We start from the raw sequence: 17,272 nt of genomic DNA, 5'->3' as shown, positions 1-17,272 counted from the left end.
AAGAGAAGGCTGTTTTTTTTGAAGAATTGGGTATGTTTTTAAATGGGTTCAGTCTACCTCTTTGTGTGGGAGGGGACTTCAAGGCGTATTTAACAGAAGATGAGAAGGAAGGTAGAGCTCAGAACAGAAATTCTATGGAAATTTTTAGTCTTTTTATTCAGCAGACGGGGCTAATTGACTTGCCTTTAATTGGAGGGAATTTTACATGGAGCAACAATCGGAATTTTCCTACTGTTGTTAAACTCGACAGATTTCTGGTGAATGTTGCTTTCTCTACAGAATTTTCTGTTATCGCCCAATCTTTACTGCCCAAATCTATCTCCGATCATAATGCAATTGTTCTAGAATGTGGGGAGGATAATTGGGGTAAGAGACCTTTTAGGTTATTTAGCTATTTGATGACTGAGGACGATTTTGAGGAGAAGGTCGTTGAGTCTTTTAAGGAGTTTAAGAAGGTCAAGAAAAGAGCTGGAGTTCTGAGCATACTAAGGAATACAAAGTTTGCCATTAAGAGCTGGTCTGGGAATAGAAAACAGTTTCCAAGTATTGATATTTCTATCCTTGAAGACAAAATTCACCAACTAGAAAAAAGGATGCAGCAAAATCAGATTTTTAATACCTATAACAATATGTCCGAGCTGAGGATGTTGAGAAATGAACTTTGGAGACTATACAAAATTGAGGAGCAAATATGGTTTTAAAATTCTAGAGAGAGGTGGGTTAAAGATGGAGATCGCAATTCAAAGTTTTTTCACACTTGTGCTACCGTTAAGAGGAGGATAAATTCTTTGAATGCAATTAATGTTGATGGAGAAATTATCAAAGATCCTGTTTTTATAAAGTCTACTGTCAAAGACCATTTTTTTAAAGCTTTTAACTGTCGTTCAACTATGGAAGTGGAGGACATTAAGTTGAATTTCTCAAAAATCTCTTTGGAGCAGAGTCGATTGTTAGAAATTGAGTTTACGGAAGATGAGATTTAGGATACCAGAAACTCATGTGATAATAATAAAGCTCCTGGGCCAGATGGGTTGAACATGGGTTTTATTTAAAAAATTCTGGTCTCATTTGAAAGGTGACATTATGTAGTTTTTTCACAATTTCTTTATAGAAAAGGAATGAGAGCATGGAATTAATCATTCTTTCATTACTCTTATTCCGAAGGTTTCTAATATTGGGAGCTTGGATGATTTCAGACCTATTAGCCTAGTCGGTGGGATGTACAAGATACTATCGAAGTGTCTTTCGAGAAGGTTAAGATGTTGCATCAATGATATTATCAGTGATTCACAATTTGCTTTTATTCCGGGTAGACAAATTTTGGACTGTTCTTTTATTGCCAATGAAGGAATTGACTGGTGGAGGAAGAAAGGCTTGAAGGGTTGTGTTTTTAAGGTGGATTTCAAAAAGGTATATGATACAGTAGATTGGGACATTCTCTGTAAAATTATGGCAAAAATGGGGTTCGGCTCAAAATGGTGTAGATGGGTTCGGATATGTGTTACAACAACTTCGGTGTCAGTTTTAGTCAATGGTGTTCCTTCTGATGAATTTCCTATGGCTAGAGGTCTAAGACAGGGTTGTTCCCTGTCCCCTTTGTTGTTCAATTTAGTTGGCGAGCTCCTTAATCTACTGCTTCTTAAAGCAGTATCTTCGGGTCTGTTTGGTGGTCTGGTTGTTGGCAAAAATGAGTCTACTGTTAACTTATCTCATCTGCAATTCGCAGATGATCTTATCATTTTCTGCAATGCATTGAAGTCACAGATTCTTAATGTTAAGAGAGTTCTACGGGTTTTCGAAGTTATTTCAGGCCTTAAACTGAATCTTTCTAAAAGCAAACTGTTTGGTATTAATATCCCTGATGAAGAGGTATTACAGTGGGCAAATGCAATCGGTTGTTCAGTAGGACATTTCCCTTCGGAATATTTGGGGCTACCTCTTGGTGCTAAGAGAAATTCTCAACTGTTGTGGGATCCGGTAGTGCAGAAGTTCTATAAAAAGTTAGCCGGCTGCAAGGCTAAGACAATGTCAAAGGCAGGGAGATTGGTCTTATTGAGGTCAGTTTTGAGCTCACTACCAACCTATTTTATGTCCCTGTTCAAGATTCCTTCTTCGGTGATTGTTAAACTTAATTCAATCATGGCCCAATTTTTATGGGAAAGAGGGGCAGAGACAAATAAAATTCACTGGGTTAATTGGTCAACTGTGTGCTTTGAAAAAAGTGCTGGTGGTCTTGGTGTTATGGATCTTAGTTTTATGAATAGAGCTCTCCTAGGAAAATGGATTTGGAGGTATGCAAATGATAGAGAGACCGTGTGGAAGAAGGTAGTCTGCAATAAATATAACATGGATCCTAATTCATTGATGTTCAAAGAAAAAATTCCAGCTAATGCTTCGTGGATTTGGAAATCGATAATACAAAATCATTTCAAGGAGGATCATTTTGGAGCTAAATTTCGAAGCTTGTTTAAAGTTCGAGTGGGGAATGGAGGGAGCATAAGTTTTTGGTTTGATAGTTGGGCTCTTGATTCCCTTCTTAAAGTGGTCTTCCCAAGATTGTTTGTTCTTTCTATTAACAAAAATGGGAAACTAAATGAGTTTGGGGAGTTTTGGTCTTCAATTTGGTCTTGGCATGTTCAAATGAGAAGGAATTTGAGTGACTGGGAACTGGATCAGTTTTCCGATCTAATGGCAACAATTCACAATATCACTCTTTCCAATGAGTTGTTCTATGGGTTGGTCTGGAGGGGGAATGGGGAAGGAATTTATTATGTTAATTCCAGTGTGAAGTCATGTTGTCCTGTTTCGACAGCAGACTCCTTTTGGATGAAATACATTTGGAGGGGTTTGGTGCCCCCTAGAGTGGAGGTGTTTATGTGGTAGGTGGTGTATCAAAGATTACCAATAAAACAACAATTACAAAAGAGAGGAGTTTATGCAATTGTAGATGTTGCATGTCCTTTATGTAAAAAGGAGGCAGAATCATCGACACATTTAGTTTTTACTTGCTCTGTGGCGTGGTCCCTATGGAATAAATTCTTGAGATTTTGGGGTGTTTGTTATGTTTTTCAAGACAATGCTCAAAGCTTTATGTGATCTTGGGATGACTTGGTGCCTAATTCTAAAATATGGTCATTCATTCCGGGAATGTTGTTATGGACAATTTGGAAATGTAGGAATGACATTGTGTTCGATGGGGGGAGTTTAGATCTTATTGAGCTATTTTTTATGGCAAGATGTAGGTTGGCTGCTTGGTTCTTGGCTAACAATAAGGATGTGTCTATTCTAATGGACTCTCTAATTAATGATCCAACACTTGGGGATTACTGCTCTGATTTAAGATCTTCAATCATCAAAATTGTATCTTGGTTTCATCCTCCGAAGGGATTCATAAAACTGAATGTGGATGCAGCAGTTACTGGAGATTGAACGAATAGTGGTGTAGGGGGCATTCTAAGAGTTGAGGATGGCTCGGTGAAGGGTTATTTCAAAGAGAATTCGGGTCCAGGGCCTCCTATTTTGATAGAGCTTATGGCCATTAAGAAGGGCTTAATTTTCTTTGCCTCTATTCAGCAGCGGTTTAAGGAACGTTTAATTGTTGAATCTGACAGTAAAATAGCAGTGGAATGGGTCAGCCAATGTTGAGGCTGATAGCTTAGCTAAATCTGGTATTGGGTAGTGTAAATGTTTTGGTTAGGCTATTTTTAAGCTTTGGGTTGGTTATTGTATAGGGTCTGTTTGTGTTTGTGTTTAAACATTATGTATTATTTGGTTATTAATGAATCCTAAGGCACTCTTTACCTCCTTCCGCTGATTAAGGAGCATTTTGTGCTCTATTAATCATGAAGGGGGTTTTTAACGAGGCCGACTTTCTTATAAAAAAAAGATATTTATTCTAGCTAAACTAATGTTGGCTGAATTATAGGTGATTCATTGAAGATTTCCTAGCTGTGAATACTAATGTAATTGCTTTAAATTTTGATTAATAGATGTGGATTTCTTTTTTGTATTGTTTATAAATAGGATATATGTAATAGGCTTTATGTGGGCAATGAACATTCAGATCCAGTTTGTAATATAGGTTCCTCTGTCCTCACCTATATGTTATGAGTTATCTCACTGTGATTAAATGGTGGTTGGTGGATTGCATTTAGTCTTATATTAAACTCAGGCCTCTTCAACTTATACCAAATGGTTTTGGGTTGGGTGCTTGTTAAATTTGGTGAAACGTTCTCCTGACATTTGTGTCTTGAATGCATGTTGAAGGAGTTTTGCAACCATCTCGCAGAAGGTCTCTCTTTACCTTGGCATCCTACATGCTTATTTTCTCAGCCAGGGCAGGCAATCTTCCAGAATTAATTCTTATTGTTAAAGCATCTCTGACAGATCAAACAGTAAGTTTTTTATCCTTACTCTATATCAGAAGGTTATTTATATTGATACAGCGGTTTTGTTATCTTTGCCAACATGCTGATACTTGATTCTATCATCCTTCACACAGGTTGATCCTTATCTCAGATTAGTTGAGGATATGAGACTCCAGGCTGTGCATGTTAAGTCTGATGTGGACAGGGTAGCATATGGATCAAAGGAAGATGCTGCTGCTGCATCAAAAACTTTCTTGGCAATAGAGCTAGATGATCTTCATTTGAAGGAGACAGTCATTTCTCATTTCATGACTAAATTTGACAAATTTTCTGAGGTAATGTTTCAGTTTTTGATTATTGATCTTTTGTTTTAAGGTTTAACTCTGCCATCTCCCCTAGCTGTATTGAGTGTGATAAGTATCTACTATAATAGGGTGATTATTATTATTATTTTGGTTGAGTAACATTACAAGTTACATCGGCGTAGATTTTTTATAGTGATGAACGTGCAGAACCTATATGCTTAGATATTTCAGGATTCCTCGTTTAATAAACTTTTTATATGAAAGATTTTGGTTGTGAGCGGAGAAGCTATTTGTTAAGTAATAGAAAGAATCATCATAAAACAAACTGTAGTTGGGACTAGGAGTAATGTTATCAGTGGATTGTTGCCCTCTCCCCCTTGTTCAGTTGTGTGGCTTGTAAAGGGTAATAGTGATTTTATTTGTCAATGCTTTTGGAGGAGCATTTTTAGTTTTAACAAACAGGTGTTGCATGTTACTAAATACCAAGTTGTTCCGTATTTCTTGTGAAAAGGAATTAATAAATTTATGGGAACTTGGTAGCAAACAAGATTCTTATCAACCCTTGTCTGCTTCTTATAGGATGACTTATCAAGTATTAAGAAACAAATTCTTGAGGGCTTTTCACCCGACGATGCATACCCATTTGGTGCTCCATTTTTTATGGAGACACCAAGACGATGTTCTCCTCTTGCACAAATAGAGTTTCAGCCATTTGAAGAGGTAGACCTTACCTGGATTACTTTGTATCCTACAATGCAATGAGTTTGGTTGACTCGTTTTTTTTCTTCTTCCAGATTTTGCCTCTAGCCGCAATAACAGATGATGAAGCCTTCCCTGAAGCCAATGGAAGTCAGTCGGATCGCAAAGCATCTCTATCCCTCAGTACACTAGATGTTCTAAGTGTTAATGAACTTTTGGATTCGGTAAGATGATCAGTTCTTTATATCTATAACAATATGTAGTATAATTTCTCAATGAATTTGGAAACAATAAAACTGTAAAAGGATAGCACGTCTTTGTTGAACTCCTTAGGTAGAGTCTATAAGAACTCCCTGGATGGTATAAACTTTTGGATTCCGTAGGCCCTTCTGTCTTTCTTCATCTGAGTTCGTGTAGTCTATAAAATCTTAAACAGGTAGAGGCTACTTCGTTTTCGTTGGATTCTGGTGCAATTTAAAAATTGCATCTCAGGAAGATTGAAAAGGTTTTGCTACATGATGCTGCAATTTTGAACGTATTAAGCTTTTCCTTTTCCTTAAGATTCTGGTCAGATGGTCTGAAAATGCGAAGTGCATATAATATGACATAAATTTTAATTCATGTTACAAACTAATAAATAGGGCTTAGCCAAATCAATCGAGTTTTAACTCTTGAGTGTAATTTATGCAGCTTTGTACCTTTTGTCATGCAATAAGTTTTGTTGTTTTTAGAACTCTAACCAACCTCCCTAGTTGAAATTGAAGAGGAGAAAAACCATTTAATCCATCTTATTGAGCCATTTACCTGATTCCTAGCTGTTGGGTACAAAGAGCTAAACTTCATATTCTTTATAACTGTCTCTAGAGATTTATCTAGCATTCATTTTCTCACAAATTATACTGATTGCTTGCCACAGGTTCTGGAAACAGCACGACAAGTTGCAAGCTTTTCGGTTTCGGTTACACCCATTCCCTATGACCAGATGAGGAGTCAGTGTGAAGCTCTTGTATTGGGCAAACAGCAGAAGATGTCAGTTCTTCATAGCTTCAAGCATCAACAGGATGGAAAGGCAACCCTGGAGGAAAATACGAATGAGGTCCTCTGTTTACCGAATGTGGTGAGTCTGTCTTAAACGCATGACAAACATCCGTATTAATGTATTAAATCCATCTGCATTCTTCCCTAAGCCAAAGCATAACCTGTATCATCACCTCTCAGTACCATTGATAATAGGGTAAACTATGTATTTAGTCACTCACCTATTTCCCACAGTTCCGTTTTGGTCACCTATCGTTAAAAACTTAACGGTGATATTGATATGTAATCATAAGGTAATACCATGTCATAATTGAAAATTAAAACAAATTCGCGCCAGAAGTTCTATTTATTTTTTAACGGTGGGTGACCAAAACATAACATTAGTTATTATTTTGGAAGAAAGAAATAGTTGGGTGACCAAAACGGAACCGTGGGAATAGGTGGGTGACTAAATACGTAGTCTACCCTTGATAATATTTGATTCAACCAATAATAATATCTTTGGTGGGCTATTCTTTTCCTACATTAGGAAGTAGAGCTTTATGAAGAGCTGAAGGTAATTGGGAAGGAGCAAGTTCATGGTAGGGGGACAATTTGCCCTTTGTGCCCTAGAATACGGCCATCATTCTTTCAAATTACCACCATCAAGTCCTTATGACAAGTTCTTGAAAGCGGCTGGATGCTAAAGAGGTTTGATACATATGTACATGTAGTTTCCAGATAATTGTCTATTTTATTCATTTTTGTGTGTGTGTGTGTGGATCCATTAAAGCTCAACCCGTCATTGAACCAAAATGAAAGAAGCAAGTAGAAGAGAGGAAGGATGGGCATGGTATAGTATTGTACAAGAGAGCATGACTTTGATAATTCTTTTTGAATCACATTTGTAGGATAATGTAATTATTTGGTTGATTTTAAAAACTTGATTCCTTCTCTGATTTTGTTTTAACACAAATAGAGCGAGGAAAACTCGATTCAACTAAAAAAATTAATTTTTTTGACTCAACTCGGTACTCAAAGATTTGATATGAATTGACTCGAAAAAAATTCAAATAAAATTTGAGTTATAAAATATGACTCGAATAATTTAAATTTTTAATAATTAGTGGACTGATTTATAAGTATGAGTTGAGTCCCTTAACTTTTCATAATATATGTATATCGCATATGAAAACATATAAAAAATATATTTGTATATTGTATGTGATTATGTAAAAAAAAATTAAATTTAAATTAATTAGTATTATAACATTATAAAAATATCTCACAACACATTGAATATATCTCGAACATAGTTAAGAACAACACATCGCCCATAACTATTGCCCTTGAAAAGTGATTTTAAGCTCAAATATCTCTCACAATACATATGCATACACCATCATATTTTATATTTTTTCTTGCATTTCACTTATTTTAAGAACAATCAATTATTTTAAGAATAGTGACTAATATCAATTATGAATTTGAGTAGTTACGTATGCAGAGTGTGTTGTCAATGATTAAGAGATGTTATGAACATATACTAATTGTGTTTAATGATATTCCAATTCATTAAAAACAAGTTTTTTTTTTACCTCAGCTAATATAAAACCCTTAGGGGGCGTTTAGATGGGGGAATGTGAGATTCCCATGGGAATGTCATTACATCCCTTTCCTTAGGTATTATTGGATTATCGGTATTTTGGACTAAAATGCCCTTAATTTTTTTTCAAAAAATATATTTCTTATGTCATTGAATAATAAAAATTCTATGAAAGTTAAATTACAAATTTATCTTTAAATTATTTTAGATTTACAAAAAAAGTCTATAATAAAAATTTTATATGAAGTTCAGGGGTTAAAATAAAATTTTACCCTTTCCTTAAACCTTTTTATATTTTCAATTTTGTAAAAAAAATTATATAAATTTTATGAATTTAATTTTTTTAAAGAAAATATATAAATATTTTCCAACTTGTTAAAAAAACAAATATATATTAAGGACAATTTGGTCAAATATATATTCCAATAATCTTTTATTCCTTTAACCAAACACGGTAATCTTACATTTCTGCTAAGCCAACCAAACACAAAATACAACATTCTCAGTAATCATATTCTCTTGTAATCTTACATTCCCACCGGTAATCTTACATTTCGTGAACCAAACGCAACCTTAATTCAATTATAATTTTTTACTGAAAAATGAACTCGAAATCCTCACAAACCAAGCTTTTGTATCTATTTTTATTCACCAGCAAACAAAAAATCGAGAGAAAGAACAACCTTAATGAAATATTCAACTTAATTTTAAAATTTACACCTTTAATATTCAATGAAATAATATTGTAGTTTTATAATTCTTCTAAAAATATTAGCTTTAAAAAATTATATAACATAGTTATTCCTATACTTTGTTTTTATTCATAGACTCAATATTAATCAGTTCATTGATGTTCAAAATTTTCTCATCCTCTTGATAACACGTACACACTTTCTCAAATCTAAAACCTTTGAAAGAGATAACATGTCCGTTCACAAAATTTTCACTTATGTGAACAGCCCTGAAAATATTAGACCTTTATTTAAGCATTTAACTATTATAATAAGTAATGAATTAGATATAATTCCATCATTAATACGATTTTTTTAAAAAAATCTCATCATTAATACAAGATCTTTTTTTAAAAAAAATTAATAAACATAAAATATGGGATCATATTATCTAAGTAAATAAACAAAAACTGTGATTGTATTGTGATTTTGTAAAATAGTGAATTCATTATGTACGACAGATATATTTCCTTATATATTAATTCTAAATTAAATAAAAAGAGATTTGATTTTGGAGTTTCCATTTTTCAAAAATAAAAATCTGAAAATAAATGGCTATAAAAAGGTAATACTCATTTACAATTTCCACCATAAACCTCTCAAATTCTCACAAATTTTCAATCTTTATATTAGCATAAATATAAAAAAAGAGAGGAAGAAATGGCCCAAGAAAGAGGCAATGCAATGATGTGCATGACTGTAATGTTATTCCTATTGCTTAGCATGAAGACGAGCTTTGCGACCACTTTCATGGTGGGTGATGCCTCTGGTTGGGATTTCGGTGTCAATAGTTGGCCCAACGGAAAAAGCTTCAAAGCTGGCGATGTCCTCGGTAAGTTCTTTTTTAATAATCTGACTTGAATACAAGATAATATATGTTTAGAATTATCTTAATCTCTTTATAACGTATGTAAACCCTACATGCACAACTACTTGCAGAGTTTACGTATAATCGAGCAATTCACGACGTGATGGTGGTGGATAAGGAAGCATATGAAGCATGCGAAAGGCCGATAAGTGCACCGAGATTCGAGACCGGAGATGATCTAATCACACTTAAAAAGGGTGATAATTATTTCATCTGCAGTTTCCCCGGCCACTGCGAGGGTGGACTCAAAATAGCCGTCAACGCTGCATAACCTCTCTTATGTATTTGGAAATAGGAGCCATTACAATAAAATATATTTTTAACCGAATAATATTGTTAATTTTACAATAAAATTAAACATATGATTAGAACATTTTCTTATAATTATTTATACAATGAACTAGCCACTCGAGATCATATAATGATCATACATGGAAGAGATTAAAACTCATCCAAAAAAAACTCAAACAAAAGACAAATACAAACAAATCTAATTGTATTGATAAATGAAATACAACAGAAAATCAAATTATTGAACTATCATCGACAATTACAAATCAGAATCGAGCATTATAAGAGAATTGATTCAGACCTAAGATTATATGTCTTCAATGTCATCGTCTATGGGCTCACTGCTTCAATAACCTGCCGGTTAGCAACATTAATTAAAAGTTCAAATTTACGAAAACGTTCAGAAAGTTGCAGTAAATTAAATACAACGTTAAAACGCATCATGGAATCTTCATATCGCGTTTTTTTTTAGTTTATTACGGTTACCGTTATGATCACTATGATATCAAAGTTGTAAGTTTTCTTTATTTTATATCATTTATTATAAAACATAATAATTTTAATTACAGTAACATACTATTATATTTTTTAAAATTTAAGGTAACAGAAATAATGATTTGTTATTGTCGCAATTGATCGTTTTCCATTAAGTTGAGACTGTGATCCACCGTTATTGGTGTAATTCAATTTCATATTGTTATTTACGACAATAACATTTTCAAACAATATTGCTACAGTTATATACCAACCACTATTCTAATATCACCATAATAGACATCAAGTAACCATATAGACACAAACAAATCTAACTCAATCAATAGACACGAGAAGAAAGATAACTAAAAGAAAAAACAATAGATAGGGATCTCATGCCAACTCAAAGAAATAATGAATTGTGTTCAGAGGTGATGAATTGATGTTTTCAAGATTTAGAGTTTGGAGAAAAGATGTTATATAGTTTACAATGAAGACGAGGTCTAAGTCTTGTCTAGGGGTGTAAATGAACCAAGTTTAAATTAATAAGATTGTGTTTGTATTCGTTTGTTTACTTTTGAAGGTGTTCATGTTTAGTTCGTGTCCGTTTATTTATTTGTGAATGTGTTTGTATTTGTTTATTTATTATTCGCGAACGTATTCATTTAGTGCTCATTTAATACTTGTTCAACGTTCGTTTAGTGTTCGCTTATCATTCGTTTATATGTTTAATTTTTTGTTTTACCTTTTTATTTGCGAGCTAAAGAAAATGATAGAATTATGCTACTATTACTTAAACTTCTTAAAATTCACAGTTTAAATTTCAACTTTTACCACGTGTTTAGTTTAATCCCTGTCTTCACCAATATTTAAAATGTAAAAAAAAAAAAATGAAAAGAAAAACCGGGTAAATAATCTTATTCGTGAACATAAATGAATGAATGGATAAACGATTTTATTCGTGAACATAAATGAATCGAACACACATCTGTTAGTGTTCATTCATTTATTTAAATGAACATAAAAAGTTTTGTTTATACTCTTTTATTTAGCTTAACAAGTAAACACGATATGAACTATTCATGAACAGTCCACCGAACGTTATGTTCATTTACACCTTTACTTTTGCCATTAGAGGCGAAGAATTGAGTTGATAATTTTATTAATTGATAGCAGTGTCATTAGAGATAAATTGGATTTTAGAGAATAAGGCATAACGATTCAAACATGGACGAATGTTTGATTACTGATTAAGACATTAACGTCGAGGTATGACTGATAGAAAGTTCAATTTAATAAAAAATATAAAAATAATATTAACAAAATATTAGTTGATGCTTACATCACAACTCATAAATTAATAAAAATGCCAAGTCATCATCCAACAACTGAAGAGATGGAGGAGTAATAGAAAATCCAATATCTAAAATTTAGTGATTAAAGTGAATATATTTAATTTTTAGTGACTGATATAAATATTATAAGAACATTAAGTGATGAAATTTATAATTTAGCCAAAATATATAAATTTGAGAATCGAAGGATCTGAGAGTTTTGAGCACTTCTTTCTATATACCTCTCTCTGTTCGAAACCGAAGCTTCAGCGCCATCACAGCCACCATTAAATCTCTTCACATTTATTATTGTATTTGTATACCCACACCCACATATCTGTTCAAAATAAATAAAACCCATCATTATTCCCTTTATGAGCCAAGACCTTGTTTGGGTTTTTGGATGATTGGGTTTGATAAATGGGTTCAAAGAAGAAGAAGAAAGGAGGGGGAAGGCGGAGTAAAGGAAGGGCTTCATTGAAAGACCATACTTCCCACGATGAAGATGATAATGAGCTTCTCTCTGAAGAGATCACTGCTCTGTATGCTAATTATCTCTTAATCCATTTTCTTATTGTTCTTTTTTCTTTGTTAATTTTTTCTCGCTAGATTAGACAAAATTAATCCTTTTTTATTTTTTACTGAAGTTACTGAGAATATGGTCTTAAATGGGGGCAGAGTACTGCAATATGATTCATATGGCCGTCCCTAAATGATAGACAAATGTCTTATTTTTTGTGTGAACATCGATTGCTTAATTTTGTAGTGTTGAAACTTTACATGGGTGTTGGAAGAATTCGTGTGAGTAGTAAGTCAAGGTATCAAGGGTGTTATGGAGCATTTGTTGGTTGAAACTTGAAAGTATTTAAGTGGTCATAATAGTAAATCCCATGTGCTTCAATACAGAAATGGCCTCTTGACCTACTGCTGATTGATTTTAGATTGGAACTCGTTTATTATCGTCACACAAATTGTAGAACTTAACGATGTTTGGAAAGAAATGTGCTTAAGCCTTAAAGCCAAAAGCTATTTGTATTTAAACACAGTGGTCATTTATTTTTATGTTAGTATGGAGTCTTATATATATGCCATATATATCCTATGAGCGTGCATCTTTTCCTAAATATGCATTACAATACATGAATTCGGCATAGACACGTTGAACTCTTAGTATTACCATTTTATTGACATTTGAAACCATTATTTGTTGAGGGGTTCTATTGAAAGTTAGTTCCCTCTTTAGCATGTTTGCAAGTTTTTTTTTTCTTTTAAGAATTTAGAATATCTATAAGTTTCCATTTTTTAAAATGAAATCAAATCAAAGACCTAATTTTGAGTAACATATGATATGGTTCAAATGTATTTTATGTCAAATTTCTATACTTGTAGGGGTGCAATATTTCAGGACGACTGCAAAGTTGACTCAGGGCCACCTCCGCAAATCATCATTAAGCTCAGGTTTTTCTATTTGCTCTGCATTTAATTGTCAGATGAGCTCTTGTTTTCCCTTATCTCAGTTTTGCTAGTTGTGGAAACTGAACAGGCCTTATTCGAAGGATATGGGTTATGAGGACCTTGATATATCTGCTCTTCTCTTAGTTAGGTAAGTTAAATAGTAAACAATTGTTGTATCGTGTGTCATTTTACATCAACATATGTTTCCTTTATTTTTTTTTCTTTTACTTGTTTATCAGGTGCTTGCCAGGATATCCATACAAGTGCCCAAAGTTGCAGATCAGTCCAGAGAAAGGCCTTACAAAAAGCCAGGCTGATAGCCTTTTGTCTCTACTTAATGATCAGGTCTGTGTTGACATGTGCTCTTTTGTGCTATTACATTAAAGTTATGCTTTTTTTATAGGAACATTAAAGTTATGCTGGCGACAATAATAAATGATGCCAATAATTTGTGTGATGTCGAATGGAACTACTTTGTCTTTAACATTCTAGAAGCTTGGGTCTACAGATCATTTTTCCTCAAAGAGCATGTTGTATACTTATCAAAAGCTCAGAATTTGTTTGCATACACTTTTAAAATCTTATACCTAGTGACTACTATTGTCTAACTGTCGTCCGCCCCCCCCAAAAAAAAACAGGCAATTGCTAATGCTCGAGAAGGACGAGTGATGATTTTTAATTTGGTGGAAGCTGCTCAAGAGTTCCTGTCCGAAATTGTTCCACCGGGTCAATCACATGAATCTGTATGCTACCTCAATTATAGTTAGTGTTTCAATTTTTACTTATATCCATGTCATATTTACTAATCCAAGGTGATTGTTCATTTCTTTAGTTTGGTTTTCTTAGCAGTTCCTTGTTTTCCTTGCTTAAATTCTGATAGTTGCTATTCATATTATGTTTGCTGATGTCTTCTATATAATGATAATTTTCTCTAACATACCGAGCTTTATTTTTTTTCTTAGTTTTCATTTATTCTTCTTGTTTGAAAGTTTGAAACTTTGTTGTATATTAAGATGAAAAACATATTTATGCTTGGTCATTTCAAAATATAAGTTAGTTGGTTTTTGAGATCTCTATGCAAAAGTTTTTGCTTTATTGTTGCTAAGGGGATTTAGGTCTTTTCAATCCAAAAAAAAATCTAACCCTTTTTTCTTTTAGCTGAAAATATTTGTTCCCTTGGTTTTGAGATAAATGGTGTATGACTGAAGATGAGATAGTCATGAGCAAGTAGTTTCAGTTGTAACTACTAATGAGGTGATTGTAGTGAATTTCATATTGAATTACTGTCACACCAATGATCGGTCAAAACTCTTATCTCTTTGCTTTATTAGTGGAGGGACTTTTTTGGAATAGTTTAAGATGATATATATTTCTTGGTATACTATTTTTTAATATTACTACTTTTTTTTATAGGAAGTGGAGGCCTCATTAAAATCCCCCCTCATGATTAACAGAACACCAAACGGTGTTCCTTAATCAGCGGAAGGAGGAAAAGAGTGCCTCAAATTTCATTAATAATAAAAGATTACATAAAGTTAAGACACACAATCCCTTTACAATAACAACCCGAACACACCAAAACAGCACCCAGTAAATATTTTTTAATCTTTCCCATGCTAGTGCTCATGCCACCCACGAGAAGGTGGCTGATGCCCATACCATTTTGCTGCATCCCAACGTACAACGCCCAGCAGCCCTGCACCCCACTTGCAACTCGATTCCCCATCACCCATGCCCTGCTGCTCCACGAGCACACCAAACAACAACCTAGGAATCCCAAACCCTGCCCATACCTTGCTGCCAAATACACATCTACCAACAGCTCTAAATGACTAACCAAACAAAAAGCCCAAATTTGGCCCGAAATACAACACAATACAGCTGTAAAGAAGCCAGATATAACAGCTAACACAAAACATATAAACCAAATTCAAACACTACAGCCAAGCGCTTGCACACGAAAATAATTGAACAAAACAAATTTCGAAAAAACTCTAACCGCCAATCAACCACTAATTGCACGACTTGATATCGGAGACCATCCGAACCTCCAACTCCAAACTCAAAAATCATAATCGAATCCCCTAAAACTAGTCACTACAAATTGTATCTTTCAATCCTTCCACAGCTATAATGTTCCGAAATCAGAAACACTCTTGAGCCTTCAAGATCATCCTTCTGTTGGGACTGCCCCAATTCTGGAAAGTCAGAATCATATATGAATCTGCCTTCAATAGCAGACACCTCTTCCTCTCGCTGCACCTTACTCTGATGGCTCCTGCTTTGGTAACCCCTAGACTTCCTTTTGGGAGCCGTAAAATTCTCTTGAAATATTTGGACGAAGCTATATTTGTTGCCGAAACCCTCCTTAGGTCTCATGTTCTGCCTTGCCTTACTCTTTGGATTTTTGAAAGCGCAGTTGTAAGAAAGGCCCTCGTTAAACCTATCCACCACCACCTTTGACTCAACTCGACCATCCAACATGGGGAAATTTTTACAATAATCCTTCGAGCCCTCAAAAGCACGTGCAGGCTCACAACTTTTCCTGTATGCATCTTCTTTCTCCCTCTCTGCGTGAACCAACAGATCCACGTTTTCCTGTAAGCTCACATCTTCCAACTCCCTTGACACTAAACGACCATCCAGGATGGGAAAATCAATTAAATAATCCTTAATGCCCTCATAGCCACATGCAGGCAAACAACTATCCTTATAGACATCCACTTCCTCTCTCTCTGTGTGCACCAGCACTGTCTCGTGTTCCCCCACTTCCTCAATTTGCAAATGAGCCATCCCCTGATCCGCAACGGCGCTCCTCAGACCCATCATCATTTCTTCGCCTATGTTCCTGTCCTCCTCGCCCTCACCCAACGAGAAGCAACCTCTAGTACTACTCCCCATACAACATAAAACATTTTCTTCTAACTCAGAACACCTCTCGGGACACTGCACCTCCGATGAGTTAACGTTTCTTCCTGCTTCTACAGCACACACCTCCAACTCGGGAAACTTAACTGGAGAGACACCAACGAGCTCCCCCACCTTAGACAACGGGGAGGCGACTGCCTCTTCCATCGAAGACGACTCTACCCAGACAGATTCTGGGCTGAAACATGGATCAAACTCAAAAACATGAACTTTAAAGAGCCTATTCCCGACTTTCAAAACAATGGATTTTTCCACACGAGCTTGACAGTTCGTGATGATCTGTAGCAAAGCCCTATCAAAAGAGCCGTTATTTAAGGTCCCGTCCTCAATGGATATAAGAACTCCCTATTTGAGTGCAATATTTCTGAAGGTGGAGAGACTCCACACAAACAGAGGGATCCCTTTGCACGAAAGCCATGCCCGACGGCTGCTGCACTTAAAATCTTCCGACCAAACTTCCACTCTGTCGAAACATTTATTCAACGCCCCAATCTGATTATGTAAAGTCCATGCTCTCTGCATCTTCAAATAAGATTAAAATTGCTAGCCCGTTTAATCTCATAATTTTCGGACCAACAATGCCTTGTGCATAATAGCAGCCAACTCTTTCATCTTAATAAAATTTATGCACTATCCTACCAAGCTGTCTTTGAGAGTTGAGAGCTTATCCTCGTCAACAGAACCAACAATGGGAGCCTCAGTATGACTAGCATCCTCCACTAAACTCTAGCCCTCGACTGGATATGGATCAGAGAACTTCTTCCTTCAGAAAACATCACGAGGATGATATCTCGCCATGAAAACTCTAACTTTGTTACATTGAATCCAAGATTTATCAACACAGTTGATAGCCTTCCTCGCGTCCTCCAGTCTGGTGAAACGAACAAAGCCAAACCTACTCTCTCTCTTGCTTCTTTTATCTGGGATGAAAGAATCCACCACCTCACCATATTTATCGAAAAATAACCAAAGACCTTGGTGATGAAGACACTCTTGAATGTTGAAAATGATCACTGTGACAATTTTTTCCAACAGATCTTCTCACCTTACTCGCCATCGAAGAGAAAAGAAAAGGAATAAAGATGAATATTACTACTTTAGTAGATGAGAGCTTTGAAGGAGTACTTAGAATCTAAAAATTGAGGGTGACCAAAACGGAATATTAATTTTTGTAAAACTAAAACTATTGACGAAGAT

General features: G+C 34.8%; 3 protein-coding genes across 8 annotated transcripts in view; all 3 read left to right on the top strand.

Moving 5' to 3' along the window:
• The window catches only part of LOC120197207 (protein SEMI-ROLLED LEAF 2-like), a 36,838-nt gene that overhangs the window by 11,362 nt on the left and 8,204 nt on the right, over positions 1-17,272 (top strand). For all 3 annotated transcript variants that reach the window (XM_039198825.1, XM_039198814.1, XM_039198820.1), the window contains exons 15-21: positions 4,267-4,394; positions 4,502-4,702; positions 5,252-5,392; positions 5,467-5,595; positions 6,288-6,488; positions 6,939-7,099; positions 14,561-14,569. In XM_039198825.1, the coding sequence (XP_039054756.1) occupies positions 4,267-4,394; positions 4,502-4,702; positions 5,252-5,392; positions 5,467-5,595; positions 6,288-6,488; positions 6,939-7,067 (929 nt within the window). In that variant the 3' untranslated portion in view covers positions 7,068-7,099; positions 14,561-14,569. The remainder of the gene's footprint in view (positions 1-4,266; positions 4,395-4,501; positions 4,703-5,251; positions 5,393-5,466; positions 5,596-6,287; positions 6,489-6,938; positions 7,100-14,560; positions 14,570-17,272) is intronic.
• Positions 9,333-9,885, top strand: LOC120197230 (basic blue protein-like). The gene is made up of 2 exons (XM_039198832.1): positions 9,333-9,557; positions 9,665-9,885. Exons 1-2 carry the CDS (start codon positions 9,386-9,388, stop codon positions 9,862-9,864), a joined length of 372 nt encoding a protein of 123 aa, XP_039054763.1. The 5' UTR covers positions 9,333-9,385; the 3' UTR covers positions 9,865-9,885.
• LOC120197181 (eIF-2-alpha kinase GCN2) overlaps positions 11,926-17,272 on the top strand; it is a 59,549-nt gene continuing 54,202 nt past the window's right edge. For 3 of the 4 annotated variants that reach the window (XM_039198798.1, XM_039198790.1, XM_039198783.1), the window contains exons 1-5: positions 11,926-12,234; positions 13,082-13,150; positions 13,236-13,295; positions 13,387-13,492; positions 13,786-13,890. In XM_039198798.1, the coding sequence (XP_039054729.1) occupies positions 12,113-12,234; positions 13,082-13,150; positions 13,236-13,295; positions 13,387-13,492; positions 13,786-13,890 (462 nt within the window). In that variant the 5' untranslated portion in view covers positions 11,926-12,112. Of the gene's footprint in view, positions 12,235-13,081; positions 13,151-13,235; positions 13,296-13,386; positions 13,493-13,785; positions 13,891-17,272 lie in introns of those variants that run through there. The other variant, XM_039198804.1, reaches the window with a different exon arrangement.

Source organism: Hibiscus syriacus, unplaced genomic scaffold, assembly GCF_006381635.1.
Source record: "Hibiscus syriacus cultivar Baekdansim isolate YM2019G1 unplaced genomic scaffold, ASM638163v2 tig00004777_pilon, whole genome shotgun sequence".
NCBI classification, from domain to species: Eukaryota; Viridiplantae; Streptophyta; class Magnoliopsida; order Malvales; family Malvaceae; genus Hibiscus; species Hibiscus syriacus.
Note: the sequence above shows the minus strand (reverse complement) of the source record. Positions and strands in the feature narration are given on the sequence as shown.